Here is an 18,517-nt window from a genome sequence, read left to right as displayed (position 1 = left end):
AGTCGTAGGCATGTCAAATATTTTTTTGAAGCACTAGACAGGGGCTTGTGTTTTGTTTTGTTTTTTGCTTAGAGGCATATAAATTTAAATGGTTGAATTTTGTATGTATTTTACCACAGATTTTTAAAGAACACATGCCTTCCAAACCTGTGCATGTTTTCTGCAAAAAATTGCCAAAATACACCATTTATCACAGCCAGGAACTATAAAAACAGAAACTATTGTTTGATTTCCAAATTTCTGATAATCTTTGGACACATCATGTGTGAGGAACGCTTCCCTCAGGAAAAAAATAAATATATATATATATATATATATATATATATATATATATATATACAAATGGAGCATAGGCCTATAGGCTAATAGTATCATTTCATTTAAATCACTTTATCCTATATCTCATTTAAAATTTTGCCAAAAATAAAACATTGCGTGAACTAACCAGTGTGAGCGCAAGAATGAAAAAAAAAAAAAGGCTTTGTTTAAACTCCAGAATTTCATCCTCAACTTTTAACTTTTAAAATTGGAACATCAAAGGGTGAGTTTTAAAAATCCAATAACTAATTTATGATGGAGGGAGGGTCATACATTTTCCGCCAATCTCTCACGAGGCTCAAGGAAAAATATTTGCTGCTTTGGGGAGGGTAAAAATCACACCCCAGCCACCCCCCTCCTCTGATAAGTAAAGAACAGTCCCTTATTAGATTGGAAAATAAAAACGTAAGACTAAAGCACAACGCACGAATTTTTCATGATGTTCTGCACAGAGAAGTAAGCAAAGATTCATTTTCAATTCTTTGTAATAATTTTTGAATCATATATTAGGCCTAATAAAACATAGAATATGGCCCATAATGTCTTGTGTCCACAATGGAAACAAATGCAGATCTAATTCTCAGCCCTTCTGATGAACTAGGCTGTATACCAGCACAATAGTAAACAATACAGGCCAACAAGTTGACTACTTCATATTAGCAGAAATGCCATAAGGCTTCACATGATTCCGTCTGCATCTGCAACCTCAGCTTATCACTAACACCGAGATGTTTCTGTGTAGGTATGGGTGATTTAACACACGTGTTGGTGGCTTCATACAATGCTTTCTCCAACTCGACTTTTATACAGCAGCCTATCTGTATTAATGTGATCATAAGGAATTATGAATGCATTATAATTCCCAGTGTCATCATTATTCACCATATCATCGGTAGTGTTAAATAGTTTTCATGCTGTTTGGAAAGCTGACATTCTGGGCTGCTGTCCTTTTCCAACCCATGGACATGAGGATGATGATGGTGGTGGAGCGGGCACACGCCGTCATGGCTCTCTCTCCCTGTCTGACTGCGGCCGCTGGGTAATGGGATCCAGCCTGCGGTGAGGAAATCATCCGGGGTGCCGGAGGCGCACGAAATGGTTGACGCTGGTTTAACCTTCGCTTCAACTCCAAATGTACTGGTAATTAGACTGCGACTGTGGAAAATATGACGTTCCAAAATACTCCATGTGATTAAGTCTCCGTGCAGTCAGGAAGGACTTCAGCCCAGATATCACAACAGGATGATAATATAGCCTATTGTTAGAAGACCAAGGCTTCACTGCTATTTATTAATATTATAGAAACAGACATAATCTAACAAATGTTCCGGTACAGAACGGTATATTAGTAGCCTACATATTACTGATATGCAAAAGTTACACTGTGTGGAGCTTAAATACTTTCTAATTAATTCTTGATAACACCCAGAAAGTTCCGTTTGGGCCGCTGATTTAACATAACAGCTGACATGCTTGAATTGTCTTGAATAGATAATGCAACAGAACATATAAGTATTGTTATACATCGTTATGCTATGATTATTCCAGGTTCTTAAATGTGTGAATTTCCTTCTCTGGATCTTGCATTAGAGTAAATATTTTTGGCTTTTGATTCGACGAAAGACATTTAATTTTATTGCAAAATAATTAGCAGATTAATCCTAAATGAAAATAACCATCAGCTGCAGCCCTAGACACAGCCCAACACATTTGTTTAAGAATATACATCATGTAGGTAAGTATAATATAAATCATAAAAGGTCCTAATTTTGACACAGGGCCTCTTTACAGAACATGGCCTTGGAATAAGGTAAAACAAACAGCAGGACTGGTGAGGATTTATTGTGATTTAAATGCTGTTTAAAGGCTGCCCTTCTGTTTAAGGCTCAGAAGGGCAGTTGCCTGCTTAGTGAACCAGCTTTGGGCCCCAAAATCAAGAGGCCCCTAAAGCTTTAGTCTTCTTATGTGTAACAGGTTTGTTGCTCACTGAACATTTATTTGGAAATATGCACCACTAAAACACGTCATCTGACATAAAGTGGGTCTTGCTGTACTACCTCGTCTTAAAGTCTCATCCCGCAGAGGATCCCTGCAGCATGTTCCAGTCTGAAGATCTTCATTATTTTAGTTTTGTGTTAATACGTTACATATTCCTGAGTTGATTTGTCTTTAATCATATTGCGACGCAGCAAACCTGGGGTCATGTATTTCAGCCTGGAAAACTGAACACACTGCACAGATGTAGTTTCAACAACATGTAAGCAGGGTAAATCAGCAAGTGGAATTTGGGTTTTGGTATTTTTTTTCCAGTCAGCAACACAGAAGATCTATAGACTACAATCAATAAAAATTCAGTATCTGACCTCCTGTTCAGATTTGTTTGGGTTACGTTCACACAAGGAAACCAATCAGGAGTTACATTTCTGCTGCTGAGGGGCATAGCCTGGATTCTTCAAATACTATAAATTCAGATTCTCTCCAGTGCAACTCAACCCACACAGAAATCTCTGACTAACCATCTGTATATAGTGACTTGGTTTAGCAAAACAAAACAACAAAACGAATCCTATAAGCCACTATAAGGGGCTGCTATACCGGCACTTCTGAGTTGACGCGTCTGTCTTCCGTGGCCTATGTAATGACTGAGACTGGGGAACGTCCATGCAATTATCAAAGATTTATTCCTTATCTTCCATTTAAATTACATGTGGCCCACGCAGAACTGTGCACACACTTACATACATACCAATAACTTGTGTGCAGATCAAACAAATCACGCATTTCACACCAATACGATGACTATGACGACAGATATGACGGTCAAAAACTGTTGGCTTCTACCGGTTAGCAACAACACACCTGTGCAATCACCTCTTCTTCTACTTATACTTTCCCCGCACCCTACAGTACAGAATGACACCAGAGCGCCCCCAACGGTGGCCACAGGTAAGTACATCAAATGAACATGAACACCAAAATGGCTCTAACACCATCAAAAAACACATTGTCTGGGAAAGAAAAAACAAAACAAAAAAACAACAACAAAAAACAATTAGACAATTAATTATCATCCTTTGTTTTGAGTAAATGCCATCTCCCACATGCTGTTTCAAACCCTTCAACACACTGCCTCATGTGACTGTGGTGAAAAAAACTACATCCCTTAATTGTGTCATAGTTTGGCTTACAACGGTAAAACACATTTGGTCCAAAAAAAAAAAAACCTATAACAAAACAGATTATGTCTCAAAGATCCAACAATGTGTGAATAATCGTAGAATATCAACTCCTCAGGTCAACAAACCTCCAAAATTCCCACCAGTATTGCAGGGGACGTGACCTCTGTGTCCTTTTGTTGCTATCTGCTGCTAATCTGACTTGGAGGGATCTTTGGAATTTTCCGGTTACTCCAAGCCCTTATTCCAGCCCAAGCTCAGTTATCTTGTTTGTTTTTTTTTGTTGTTTTTTTTTAACAGTTTGAACCCAGTGGAGACAGTGATTCAGCTTTTCTCTGAAGTTTATTAATGAGAGCCAACATGAGAATTGGATTAGGGCCCAGCTTTTTAAATGTAAACAGGCAAATCAAATGTGATACAGTCAAACACTCAGTCCTTGGTTAATTCCAATTTGGCTTCAGTGTGCCATAATCTGCATGTAGTTTAAAACATCAAATCAAATGCACAGACAGTCAACACAGGCAGAGACTACCTATTTCTGTTGGCTTCTGTTTGATTATCAGGACTTCTACATAACTTTTTTTTAAAATTCAAATTTAATGATGACTTGTGTCAATGCAGGTAATTCTTAAAGATACAGATCCTGTAGGCAAAGCCGACTTCAGCCCAAAGGTGTAATAGAATTGATACTGTATCACAGATACTGTACCATGGTGGCTGAGCCATTACCATTTAATTATAATTTTCCTTACACCATTCCTGGATGTTTCTTGCACTATAATGTTAGCTTGTTAAAAACTACCCATCATCCAGTAGAGAGGGAAAGTTCCTCCCCTTCCGGTGAACCACCATGGCAGTGGCAACCCAGAAATTTTTCATAGGGGTGGCCAGATTCTCTTATGGTGCTGAAGTGTATGGGCTAGTTGAAAAACAATGTCTATATGTAGAGTTACTACTTACTCTTTACTTTGTTTTTTTTATTTTACAGTTAGTATTTCTAATTACTAATTATCTGATGTGCTGACTGACTGTACTGATGTACAGTTAACATTTTGAGTTCCACAACAGTCCTGTTTTCATTTGTTATGTATCTCTATGTATTAGGCGATTCATTGTTCTTCAAACAGGCTGGTTGTCCTTTTCCTTAAAAAGAAAAATATGCAGCTTTAATTTGAAGGAGTACATTGATTACAAGGAACAAGACATTTACTGGGAACAAGCCTACTCAAGTTTAGGGGAGACTCATTGGTACCCACAGAACCCTTTTTCATTTAGATATATTGAAGTCAGAATTCAAGGGACCCCTGTGAAAATTGCAATGCAGGTTATTTCCACTGCAAAATTTAACCTAACATTGAAGCATTATTTATTCCCTTTCCAGTCAAAATGCCAACATGGCTGGCACCAATGAATGCCTTAGGTTATCTACATAGTTTCACAAGATAACATCTTTCCTATTGTCATGCTAGTTTGAAAGAGCGTGCCACAGCCTCTTACAGACAGTAGCATAAGCCTACAACTCATTTTCACCACAGGGTGGTGACTGATCTGAAAGAACTGCCAGTTTCTTGACTTGAAAAACTATGTTTTAAATTGACAAAAATCAAATTATGTAGTTCATGTCACAATTCAACCAGGATCAAAAATGATTTTTCTTGCTATTGACTACTATAGATATTGTTTCCAAATGAAGGTCCTGTGGACAGTGCCTTTTTATTAGTGCTTAGCCCAGTAATATTTTGTTCATATTGAAGACTCTGCTGCTACTGAACATGCTGGTGACAACGTTCATTGCCAACAGGCCTTTTTCACACAAGACTTGTTGACATGACACAGTAGCAGAAGCACAGGTGTAAAATCTAATGAATGGTGGCTGAATTCCATTAAGCTGCTCCAGTTTCAGGCTCCTGGTTCTGTGCATGCTGGCTCACTGTCACACTCACTGTCATGGCTTACTGGGACACTTGAATAGAACAAAGCCATCCATAATGTTATTAGTAACACCTGTGCTTTTCCTGCTATGACCAGTCAAAATGTCTGCTCTGAAGAAAGGCCTTCACAGGAAGCAGTGTGGCCATTATGTATTGAGGCAGATGTAAGGGTGTGGTGACAGGGTGGTGCTGTAGATGGGTGTGTAGGACATCTGACTTAAATGCCAGAGACTGAAGTCTGGATTTTGTCTCAGGCCTAAAATAACTTGTTTTTCTTTTCAGCCATAACCATGATCTCTCCTTGATTCTAACCAAGTGTTGCAGTTGCCTAACTTTAACCACAGTTTATGAACGGTACACAGTATAACCAGTATTTTGTTGGAATCACAATGGTCAGTTTTAAACTAGTATCACTGCCTCACAGTTGTTTGCCTCTGCAAACCAGTCAAGTAAGTTTACATCCATGTCTGTCCAGACTCAAATGTAGCCAGGACAGTAGACAATACTTAAAATATGGATGTTGCTGCAAAGAAGCTACATATTCTAAAACATGGGTGCTTCACACATTTTCAACCAAGCAGCACAGAAGATCTATACAATCAGTAGTATACAATCAATAAAAAATTCTGTATCTGACCCTCCGTCCCTGAGTTATGGTGTTGAATAGTGGCCAGAAAAGTGTTTTTGCAGAGCATCATAATGTCACAGTGAAGTTGACCTCTGACCATTTGGATATAAAATTTTATCACTTCATTCTTTTATCCTGTTAGACATTTGTGTGAAATTTTGTCATAATTAGCGTATAAGTTATAGAGTTATGGCAAAAATGTTTTTGAGAGGCTATAGCGACCTTGACATTTGATCTTTGACCATCAAAATCAGTTACCCTCAAGTCCAAGTGGATGTTTATGCCAAATGAAAGGAAATTCCCTAAAGGCATTCTTGAGATGTCATACTCACAAGTGTGAGACAGGCGCAAGGTCACAGTGACCTTAACCTTTGACCTCCAAAATTTACACAGTTCATGTTTGGTAAGACGTGGACGTCAATGCCAAATTTGAAGAAATTCCCACAAGGTGTTTTTGAGATATCATGTTTAAAAGAATGAGAAGAACAGGGTCACAGTGACCTTGATCTTGGACCTTTGACTACCCATATCTAACTGGTTCATCCTTGAGTCCAAATGGACATTTGTGCCGAATTTGAAGAAATGCCCTCAATGCGTTTTTGAGATATCACATTCATGAGAATGTTTCGCTGTTGTCAGTGTGGAGTCATAAACAGGATCCAAAGTGACACAGCAGAGCCAGAGATTTTCTCTTTCTCATTCCACACTTCCCTCTCGAAACCTGGCGCCTACATGAACCACAATGCACCTCGACCGGTGATGGTTTGGTCGGTTTTTCAGGTGTGTTATGCTAGTAAAGCTACAGCCGACGCTGACTCAAGTGACATCACTTGAAGACATTCATCAGACTCTGCCCAGCTGGAGTCCAAGGCTTTATACAGCACTTTTCTGTAACACACGTCGATTAGGAACACTTGTGGAGTTTCCCTTTAACCATACTGATGTTGGCATGCATGAATATTGTAGAAATAAATACATTAAAAAACATGTTGTCACTAAACATAATCCAAGGGGTTACAGAATGGATGAACATAATCTGCCCCAGTGTTGACATGACTATGATCTGCATATTTATTAACAGTGTATGAAATGACACTTCTGAGAGGAGGAGATTTGCTTGGCAAAACACTTGTGACAGTTTGGTACTCCTGAATGAAGCCCCTGCAGAACTAACATGTTGTGAATTTTACCTTTGTAATGACTCAGTTAAGATTTTTAACCTTACTTCTGATTCTAAATCAGTTAACACACCAAACCCATACTTTTTTGTATATTGTGTCACGACAACTCCAGGCTTCTTGCAGCACTTGACCCTCACACTAAACCTTTTATTAGAACATGTTTTGCACTGATGTGGTGTTTCTGTTTGAATTATCTAATGCTGAGCCATTTACTGCTCACTGCCTCATCATATATTTACCCCTGGCTGTTTTCCCATAAGGCCATGGTGATTGTTTTAAGTTGATTTAGCTCATGTTGACATATCTATTAGTGCTGCTGTATTATTATCTGTTGAGCTGAATCTTTAAAGCATGTTGCATCCTGACCACATCTCAGTTCTTGATATATGTTTTCATAACACAATATCCAGCAATATTATAGTAATATAAAAGTGCTGGTGAAAGTCCAGTAGGAGTATATGTAGGCTGTCTACCGGAACCAGAGAGGTTTGTGATTTGAATGCACAGGGCTGAAACACTGAATATGGTGAACATTTATTGATTATATTGGTGTATTTTCTGTCAGAAAAATATTTCTTATTGAGGGATGCTTCGTGGAACTTCTACTCAGTCAATGACAGAGTAACACGTGACTTGTTAACATGACTCTCTAGTAGCCAGCGTCACATATTGGATGTTGACTGGAATTGATTTTTTTTTGAGTCAATGTTGAAGAGCTCAGTTTGCCTTAAACTACAGTGACATACAGATGGTGAATATTCCACTGGCATAAACTCTGTTCCACTTCAGGTCTGTAGCCTTCGATGGACGTGTGGTCTTTTAAGGTCTAAAAACTAGACAACTGAAGCTGTAACCACTCCCCAAATTAGAAAAGGCTACCCAAACTTCAACACAGCACTGTTTCTGACACTTCACAACCATAAGCTGTCGGGTCATCCAACAGTGTCTGGAACCTCATATCCAGTGGCAGAGTTAGAAGAAAGGGTAGAGTTGGTTTGGGTTATGCTTTTGCTGGTTCAGTTTGGTGTATGAGCTTAAACCGGTTGGATTTTATGCAAAACCAACCCGGTCCCACACCGAAGTCGTCAAATACCAATGCTTAGGCAGTGACTTTGGGTGTCAGACACCAACAAAAAAAGACGTCCTTTCACGTCAGCGTGACATGCTGCTGGTTGCCGTTATTGTGTAACGGCAACCAGCGGCATCAGGGGAATACGTGGCCAGACAACAATGTAAGTTAAGGCGGTGAAAGTCCAAGTAGGGTGGGTGGGAAAGTTGGTGGATAGGTCCTACAACCACTGACTTTCACCCAGGAGGTGTTCGGTTCTTGTGTGATTGTAAGGCCAAACCCGGTTCAGTTTTTCTAAACCCAACCATGTGTGTGTGTGTGTTGGCTAAATGTAACCACGTGCATTTGTTGTTGAAGGAAGAAAAAAATGTCAATTTGCAGTGTTGTAGCGACACTGTACGTTTATTTTGAAAGAGACTGTATGCAAACTGTACATTTTCTATGAAAGCGTAAGTGTATTTTGAAAACAGACAATGCATGTAACAGGCTGAGGGTGACACAGCATCCCAGAACCTCATCAACCAATGTATCCAGGGTACTTTGCACGTCATATCTTGATGTGGAAATGTCGATATGTGAAGAGGTTGGAGTGAGAATGTGCAAAACGGCTGAACTGGCATTTGTCATTATTACACGTTCTGGTAAATTAAAAAATAGCCTACATTAGAGACCTGCGCTGATGGCATCATGGTGCAAAATCCAGCAATCTGACAACATGATTATTAACATTATTATGTTTGTTTACAGAAGGGCTAACAGAGCCACTAGTGTCTGACAGGCTCTGAGCCGAGCACCTGCAACATGGAGGAGATCAAATTCAGTAGAAGAGGGAAGGGAGACAAGCGCCATGCTGCGTTTGTTTACAAGACTGGTGAAGTATTTCTTGGGGTGACGAGAGGAGACTTGAAAGAGATAGTCTATCAAGAAAACTAAAACTGCACCAACGTGGCAACATTTTGGATTTGAAGCCGATGAAAGAGGTGTCTTAACTGGCTGCTGACTTTTGGTGGACACCATGTTTCTATTCATTGCTGATGCTCACTTTGAAAGTGCCGCAGTGTATGAGGAACAGCTGATTCATGAAGTTGAAATGAGGAATAATCTATGTGACACCTTCTTATTTCACTACAGACACCAAAATAAGGTGGCAGCTAGAACACCAGAAAGCTGAAAGTTTCTGATAAATGACCATCACTAATAACAACCTACTTGCTGCTGGCTATATTGTATATCAATTCCGATAAATATCACAATAAAAAACAATAAAAAATAGAAACGTAGGAAGACAGCAAGTGCTCACCCATCATTTAAGTGGTTAGGTCTGCAGTCTGATCTTGAGCGCATAGCTGATAGCTACTTGGTTTGTTTACATGATGTGACAGAAGTGCATATTTAGTGGTTTTCGCGTGGACAGAGAGCTCCAATGTTCTATGATGTAGCAGCTGAATCAAATGCGACTAAATCTTGTGGTAAAATTCTGTCTACTGGTCCAACCCGGTGTCTGACTTAATATCAAACCCGTCTAAAAAAGGTTTAAATCGGCCCAACCCTTGAAATGGAGGTTCAAGACATATACCTGGCCAATTGCCCACTTTATACAACCATTGGCTGGGGGTGAACATACAGGAGTAAAAGTGGACAAGGTCTGAACCTCCGTCTTAAGCACTACTTCCGCCAGTTTTTGTGCGTACAACCAAGTGAAACACCATCGGTGCCTGTGAGGAGAGGCTGTCTGAATGTGTGTGCTGTTATTTCCATCTGTACAATTCATCATGTTGAGACTGCAAAGACAAACACACACAGAGGTCTCAAAGAGAGATCTAGGAGGCACTGAGTGTACTGTAGCAGGGTATGAAGGGTTTTTTTTTCTTTTGATGTGGTCAGATGACACATTGTGCGACCTAGTTCATCTGAAGCTTACTGAGGCCTTTAGTCACACTCAGTATGTTTACATGCACAGTTAAGTGGAGCTACAGTTATAGCTCGACTAGGCAATTTAATTGGACTACTGTCCTTGTCCCAGTATACAAGCACGGGAGGGGAATCGATTTATTGACCGAAGTATGTCTGACTCTGATAGGTGGTGATATGCCCCCTTTCAGTTTGTGAGTATTGGACCTTTTTCCAGTTGACCTATTACATCACAGACCAAACAATCAGCAAGCAAGTTAGCTACGGTTAGCTAGCAGCATCCCATCTGTGTACTTTAAAACTCTTTCAGCTGACACAGCATGAGCTGTGTCTCCTCCTCGCCTAGGCCAGTTTGGGCCCATCTGACTGTATACATGCAGGAGTAATTCAACTCCCAATCATGTGGGTGTGTTGGTAAAATTTCGGTCATGCCAACATGTTTACATGTATTTATAAAGTCTGGTTTTAATCGAACTAACACAATAAATCAATTTTCTATAAGGTCATGTAAATGCACTGACTGAGACAAGTGACCAGCTTTCAAGGAATTTTTAGACACCAAGAACCTTTGGCAAAGGAAAGCTTTATTTCAGGGCCACATGTGGAATGGGACAGCCTTGATACCCAAGAACAATGTATTTGGTCGAGAAAAACGGACCATGAGGGAGACACCTTCTGAAATGGGACATAACTGTTGTCCATCAGTGATGGTGTTGTGCAGCATTGGTCAAAGGATAAACACCTGCTGTGACATCACTGATTAAGGTGTGGCCACAGCATAAAACACTTGAAAGTTCCTGATGAAAATCAGTGTTAAATTAGTAAACTAAAAGTTCTCTTTGAAAGAATCACAAGATATTTTTCTATACCTTCCATTTCACACTGAAAAAAAGAAATTCATAGAATAGGCACCAATGCTTTTTTTCCTGCACTAACAGTAGCTTCATTTAACCAGAATGCAATGCATTCACAATACAAGTTTTAAGCAAGAGGTGAAGTTCACTTAGAAATTACTAACTTAAGCAGAAGTAGGTAAGTTGGGCTGATACAAAGTGTGTAAAGCAAAATAGTAAATTTGAACTTGTCACCATAAAACAATCAATGACATCACTGATCATCACAGATCAGTGACACAACAGAAAAAGCCTTTAACACAGTCAGATGTGTTTCAGATTCATCCCACTCATGTGTTGATGACTGAGTTTTTCTGTCAGTGCTCCTCAGGTGAGGGACAGCTCAGTCACTGAGTCGGACACCTCTGTGTTGACCTGAGCAGCGATGCTGGGAGGTGTTACATTCAGGTGGATCTCGTACTGCTGGTCCAGACCCAGGTAGCTGTCACTCATCAGGTACAGCGTGTAGATACACCTGGAACCAGAAGGTACATGGATCAGCAGTAAGAACACAAACATGGACACACAGGGCTTGTTGTGTATGTTTTCTGATAGCAATGGTCGTTTTCTTGAAATGCAGTTCCCTGTAGTTTGTGTTTGCTCCATGCAAAACTTTGATATCACATTTTTTAGCTTCTCCAGAGCTTCTGCACAGCATAAAATATTTGTTCCTTCTGTTCGGTTCAAGGATAACTCTGGTGATAACCTGTATTTTTCTTATTGTTAATAAATCCTATTCGACTAAGTCTCACATACATCATTCTGCTGCCCCAAATACTCACGACAGCACCAAAGAAAAAGGTTTGCTAAAAGCTATAGTGGAAGCTTTTTTAGTAACAGGGCTGGATATTGGTACTTGATACCTTTAAGTTATCAACTGAAATAACCCAGTAGCAAGTAGTATCAAAACTTCTCTCGTCAAGCAATACCTGCATCTATTCCCTTTTGTATCCAGATCTAGAGACAAAATGACTATTAGTATGATTTTACATGCAGCCAATCACCTCAAACTTTCTTCGATTTTAATGCAACATGTAATTGGCCCACTACCGCAGCAGCTACAACCGGTACAGTCTGTAGTGTGGTGAAGTGCGGTCTGTTTGGCAGAGCTGGCAGTTCAGATTGCTGAGATGCCACGAAACCTTTGAAAGTATGGTGATACTACATACCTGTGGCATCTGGTGGTATTTTACTCAACTGAATGCTTCCATTCACATGTAGCCTAAACAGATATCTGTATCTGTATGCAGAATCATTTTGGCTTTCTTTTGTTGTCCGTTTGTATTGTATTGACCCATCATGATTGAGCAGCAGGTAAACAGTCCATGTGGAGAGCAGAAGAGGCAGACGCATTGGTCGAATCGCAGTCTCAGAACTATCCCCTGTCGACGAGTTAGCTTTATATTAGCTTTTTTAAAGTGTATCTGCGTTCATACACAGATATCTGCTTTTAGAGATTGGTCGAAATGAGTGGTGCATGGAAGTGAAGTCTTGGCCTGGGTATCAGCTGGCTACACTGGATCTCCTTACATATTGGCCGTTGCCCTCAGAGGCTTATCATCATCAGACCGATAAGCAATGGATTGTGAGATCGCATCATAGGTATTGAATAAAGTAGAAAAAAAGTATTAAATAAAGTACTCTATTGGTATCAGTTTCACTTTAAGGGGACTGGTATTGTAATTTTTTTAAACAATACCCAGCCTTATTTAGGAAATGATTAAACCTGTTTGTTTTTTTTTAAACACTGTCTTTATGAGCCATTTTTAAAGATTTAAATCTTCAGCAGGAACCAATGACGTTAGAAGATGTCAGAAGATAGACTAATATGTTGTCTTGGTCTTTTAAATGGGATTTGGTCACTGCCCGCAGTCTAGTTTCCAAGGCAAAGCATCTAAAGCTAGCTGAAGAAACAATCGTAACGTAATTCACAGTCCTCGCTCTCCCCTGAGAATTGATCAAAATGATTGATATTCCTGTTTGTAAAACCCATCGTATGTCATGAGTTCTTAGACCAGTAGGGACCATGTCACAACTTGCAATCTGGTCTTTAATTGTTAAATAAAAGTGTTTCTCAAGCTAATATTGCACTTCCTTTCAGTCACTGTATGAGGAGTGTATGGGGATGTTTATGTGCAGCTGCTTACTTTCCAGTCTTCTCTGGTGTGTAGAAGGCCACAGACACAGCTGTGCGGTGGCGCACGTATCCGACCCGTTTGACAGCCAGCAGTTCCCTGCGATCCACCTCTCCAACAACCAGGAACCAGCCTTCGTCCTTCACCTTGGGGAACCTGGGAGCCTGGGCCTTACTGTCCTGCTTCCTCTGAAAGAACAGACGCACTGTACATCACCACTGTTCCACAGAAGCATACATAATTATCATATCAAGTTGATTTAATTATGAGATCTTAGCCGAGGTGCCTTTATATGGAGCATTTGTGCTTTTGGTCACACACCACTGTATCATAGCTCTACATTTAAACTAACAGTCCAAGGACCCAGAAGAACATTCTCTTCTTCTTAATTACTTTGTATATGAGACGATTTATGCAGTGGGATGTAGTTAAATGTCTTTTATATTAAAGTTGCACAGTATATCAATATTAGAATGGTATCATTATACCATGTCACAGCATGGTATAACAGTATAATATCCCATGTTATTAGCATCAGTACTTAAAGAATGCCTGTTTTAAAAAGAGCCTTATTTCCTATGAATTGTGTTAAGCGTTCTGCTTTTAATCACAGCAGGCACAGTGAGAGACCTTCTGTGACTTGTTGACTATTCTGACGCACAAAGTGAAATATGGCATTATTTGGATGACACAGAGAAGAGTCAGGGCAAGTCCTAAGGACCACAAATCATGTCTGTAAAACATGCTTTAAACCTACGCAGACCAAGGGAGCTAACACATCCAACTTGTGTTAGCATCTTGCTGGCAAACATGCTGACCTGCTCAAAGAGCGAGAGGTTTATGCCCTCAGACATAAATCAAACAAGTGAGATTTACTTTGTAATAAGCAAGCTTTTTTCAACATCAGAGTTTCACAAGGCAATTAACATTTAGGGCAATGTCAGGGTAACTGTTGGGCTAATTTGGCTTTATCTTATTAGCTGACTTACCAATGTGGCAAACATCTCTATATGGAAACGCAACTTTCACACCGCTAACATTAACTTCACAAAAACCTGCAAGCTGCTAAAATTTGTTGTTTACAGTTAGGCAGAATACCAGTCATAAATGATTAGAAACACTTGATCAGTGATAATCACGGCACGTACATTTTTGTCTACAGTTATTTCTATTACTAGAAAATTCACTCTAGAGCTAGAACAAGAGCTCAGACCTCTGCCAAGGAGGTGTATTGAGTCTTATTAAATGCTGTTTAATAACTGATATCTGGTTGCAAATATAAAGTTACTATCAAAGAAATCACATAAACGTAGGGGACATCAGATTATTGCATACCATGTGGAAGCTTTAACAACACTATAAACTTGATCTTGATTATTTACAGTCATCCATAATGTTATAAATGCACTAATTAATTGTCAAAAACATACCTACAAGCCTCCACAAAGCCGTCACATTGCACATACAGTTTATATCCATGTCTGTGAAAACATGGATGCTTTACACACATCTTCCCCCTGACGGCACAGGAGATACTATACAATCAGCATAGCTTCAAGGTTGACACCAAGATTAGAGTCACCAATTCAGTATCTGACCAAATGTGTCCCCTTCTGTTCCTGAGTTATGATGTTGAATAATGGCCAGGAAAGTGTTTTTCCAGAATATTATGATGTCACAGTGAAGTTGACCTTTGAGGAAATTCCCTCAAGGCCTCTTTGAGATATCATGAAATTCACAAAATGAAACTGATGCAAGGTCACAGTGACCTTTGACCATCAAAGTCTAAGTAGGTGTTTGAGCCAAATTTGAAGAAATTTCCTTCAGGTGTTCATTAGATACCGTGATCACGAGAATGCGACAGACGAGGTCCAAGTGATGAACTTTGACTTTTGATCACCAAATTTCAATCAGTTCATCCTTGAGTCCAAGGGAAAGTTTGCGCCAAATTTGAAAAACGGCATTCTTGAGATATCGCGTTTACGAGAATGAGACAGATGAGGTAACAACGACCTTGACCTTTAACCGTTGGGTCCAAGTAAATATTTGTGCCAAAGTTGAAGACATTTCCTCAAGGTGTTCTTGACATATCGCGTTCACAGAAATGGGACAGACATACATATGGACATACAACCCGAAAACATAACGCTTTCGGCCATGGCTGTTGCCGGTGCTGAGACATAAAAACAAACAAAAGTAAAAACACCTAACAGAACAGAAGTCTGGCACTTCCAGGATTATTAGCCTGCACACTATAGTAGTGCACTAAAGTAGACTGAACACAAATAATGAAATACACCCCCTTGGCGGAGGTCTGCGCTCTACTCAGAACATTTTTTTAGTTTTCCATTTAGTCAAATTATTTCCTGATGTTGTAGGTTGTTGCAATGGTATAATTTCAGTATTGGTATTGAGATATTTAGGCAGGTATTGTATCAAAATCCTAATTTTGGTATTATGACAACCCTATTTCATATACAGGTGTCCCTACAGAGCTACATTTCAGTTTCTAAGATGGCATTAGATTTCCTACACACCAACTTAGTGGGATGCTACAGAGTACATGAATACATTAATCAGAATGTACATTAGTATTAATTTAAAAAAAATGATGTCCCACTAATGAATGTAGGTCTAATATTCACCCCCCTGTTAGATCTGTTTTGGTCTCCACCAACTCTTGACATGTAACCATGTTACATCTGTACAGGCCAGCAGGGAAGGAAAAATGGTTTGGCACCAAACTATGATGCACTGGGTCTAACATTAGAACATTAGTGCACACAACACTGACATATCATCCCCTCTTGAATTGACTGAACTTGTTAGCAAACAGTTGCTTATTTACACATCAAGCAGTTATGGGGTAACATTATCATTCATTTGGTATCCACCTTACACATGTAAAATCAATATTCACTCTCTTTTAGCACTGTTTTTGGTCTCTGACAACTTCTGAGGGAGATAATCCTCTCTTTCACTGCTAAATGCTCCAGTATGTTCATTAGCTAGTCTATAACTGTGTCTGCCTGCCTGCTGTTTGTTGCTGGGCAGGTAGAGTACAGTGGGTGTAACTGAGCTTTTCATTGAGAACAGTTGCCACAGTATAATATTCTACAGTATTACATTTTATGTTATTGTACTTTATTACTATATTATTCTACATGTCTTGGATTCTCATTTTGACAGAGTTGAGTATTGGTATTGGGCATACTGACCCTCTGCTGGCCCAGGTTGATGCGCCTCAGTGACACCTGCAGGACGTACTCCTGGTCAGCGTGGACATCCAGCCAGCTGCTCGCCTCCTTCAGGTTACCTCCTGCAGCTGGCAGGGGACGCTCCGTCTGCTGCTGGCTATCCTCCCACCAGCCCTTCACACTCATCTCAACCTCCAGCACTGGGAGATGACTCAGGAAGGACCATGCCTGATGGAGGGAAAAGAAGATGGTGACTTAAAATTGATATTAATATCCCTATTGTGCTGCTCAACACCCACAAAAAAAAAACCTGTGGATCTTTGCCCTACTTGATCAGAGGTGATGGAGACTTGGCTTAGACACACTGAAGTATCAAACATACTGACATAGAGAAAGAACGGGACCCTACTCATGTCAGTAAAACTCAAAATAATTTGCATCAAGGGTGGATAAAGACTCTTATGAACACATGCAGGCGTCTAGTATGAAACTACGGTGTGCAAGATATCAGAGTCCAAGACTCACACTCAGGACTTGTGTGTTACAGATATGATTTCTCCCACTCTGGAGTGTGTATATATCACCTACTTTAGATGGGCGTTTAGTTCTGGTCCATCTGATGTTCACACAGCCTTATTACAAATGAACCCAAAGGTGTAAAATAAAGTCATATTGACCGACAGGTAATTTATGCATTGGACAGGATTAGAGACTTCCATCATGCATCATCAATGATACATGGACCCTGATGGACTCGAATTCTGGTGACAGACAGTTAGTCATTCTGCACTTAATTGAACCATATGTGTTTATTTACTTTTTCAGTCACAGAGAACCAACAAAGACATTGATATGAGCACTATTAGACGAGACTACTACTGATAGATCAGGGAAAATCCCTACACTTACGCTGACATGCATATGTATTACCAAAGTAATGATCTTGCATAAATACACAGATTACCTAAGTGTTCCTTGACAGTTGCCATGATCAGCAGATGTATACTGTATACATAGTATGACAGAATCCTCTAATTGGTCGAATTTGCTTTCACACTACAAACAAACTGCCAGAGTCAGACCGGAGCTAAGTGGCAAGCTGCAGGGCTGAAAAATAAAGCTAATGCAGAAGTGCCAAAAACTGCAGTTCCTCAAATGTCTACTTGAGGCTGGCTCCAAGTGCGAGTCAATCTCCACAGACCTTGATGTTAAAATGCCCAACTTTACAGCAGAAATAAACATGTTTACAGCCTGGTACAAAAAATGGTTTTCGACTCTATAGCTAATTTCTCTGTTTCTGACAACCGTACATGGGGTGAAGTTTTATGTAACTCACATGCTTAAATTTTTGCGTAACTATGGAGTTGGCTGCTTTGAGTGACAGGTGTGCGCTGTAAGTTGTCAAGCTACCATAGTAACAATGCATATACATAACCATGGTGTTATCCTAGATTCATGAAGTATGGGCATAGCTGTAGATTAATTTAATTTCTTTATTTGTCAATCCACACAAGGCAGTTGAAAACTGACTTGCATATCTCTCTTATTTAACACAACACACACACAATAGCAGCAGAGGGATAGTGCAGGGTCAACCATAATATGGCATCCCTGGAGCAGTTTGGGGGTTTCTCAAGGGCACCTCAGCAGTGGCCAAAGGGTGAACTGGACTGGCCTGCATTCCATACTTGGTCTGTATGTGGCCTTGAACCAAGCCAAGTCCCCACAGACTGAGCTACTGCCACCGCTGTCGCTATTTCACTGTGTTTTCAGTTCATAAAAATTACTTTTAACTTTGTGGTTGTCCGAAAGAGTTGTGTTCAGCATATAGTTGTACTAAGCCCTCTGAGGCAAATTGTGATTTGTGATATTGAGCTTTATAAATAAAATCGATTGATTGATTAAAAGACCCTCTAATAAAAAAGATGTTCAGTTTTTATGGTTTTACAGGCGATTTTGTTTAAATGCTTTGAACGCTGTTTTTCACTTGCCAAAATTAGCATTGGCATTATCACAGTTAGACATAGCTGTAAATGCACCGTGATAACCGAGCTAACACTAGCTCAAATGGGAGTCCA

The 18,517-nt window shown here is 39.8% G+C and overlaps 1 protein-coding gene across 1 annotated transcript in view; it reads right to left on the bottom strand.

Moving 5' to 3' along the window:
• Positions 1-10,777: 10,777 nt before the first annotated feature.
• ascc3 (activating signal cointegrator 1 complex subunit 3) overlaps positions 10,778-18,517 on the bottom strand; it is a 252,720-nt gene continuing 244,980 nt past the window's right edge. Inside the window, exons 40-42 of the mRNA XM_050047693.1 lie at positions 16,461-16,667; positions 13,255-13,430; positions 10,778-11,582 (exon numbers count right to left, since the gene is read on the bottom strand). Of these exons, the coding sequence (XP_049903650.1) occupies positions 11,435-11,582; positions 13,255-13,430; positions 16,461-16,667 (531 nt within the window). The 3' untranslated portion in view covers positions 10,778-11,434. The remainder of the gene's footprint in view (positions 11,583-13,254; positions 13,431-16,460; positions 16,668-18,517) is intronic.

The sequence above is a fragment of the Epinephelus moara genome, chromosome 6, assembly GCF_006386435.1.
Source record: "Epinephelus moara isolate mb chromosome 6, YSFRI_EMoa_1.0, whole genome shotgun sequence".
Taxonomy (NCBI): Eukaryota; Metazoa; Chordata; class Actinopteri; order Perciformes; family Serranidae; genus Epinephelus; species Epinephelus moara.
This window is presented reverse-complemented; position numbering and strand designations above follow the sequence as displayed.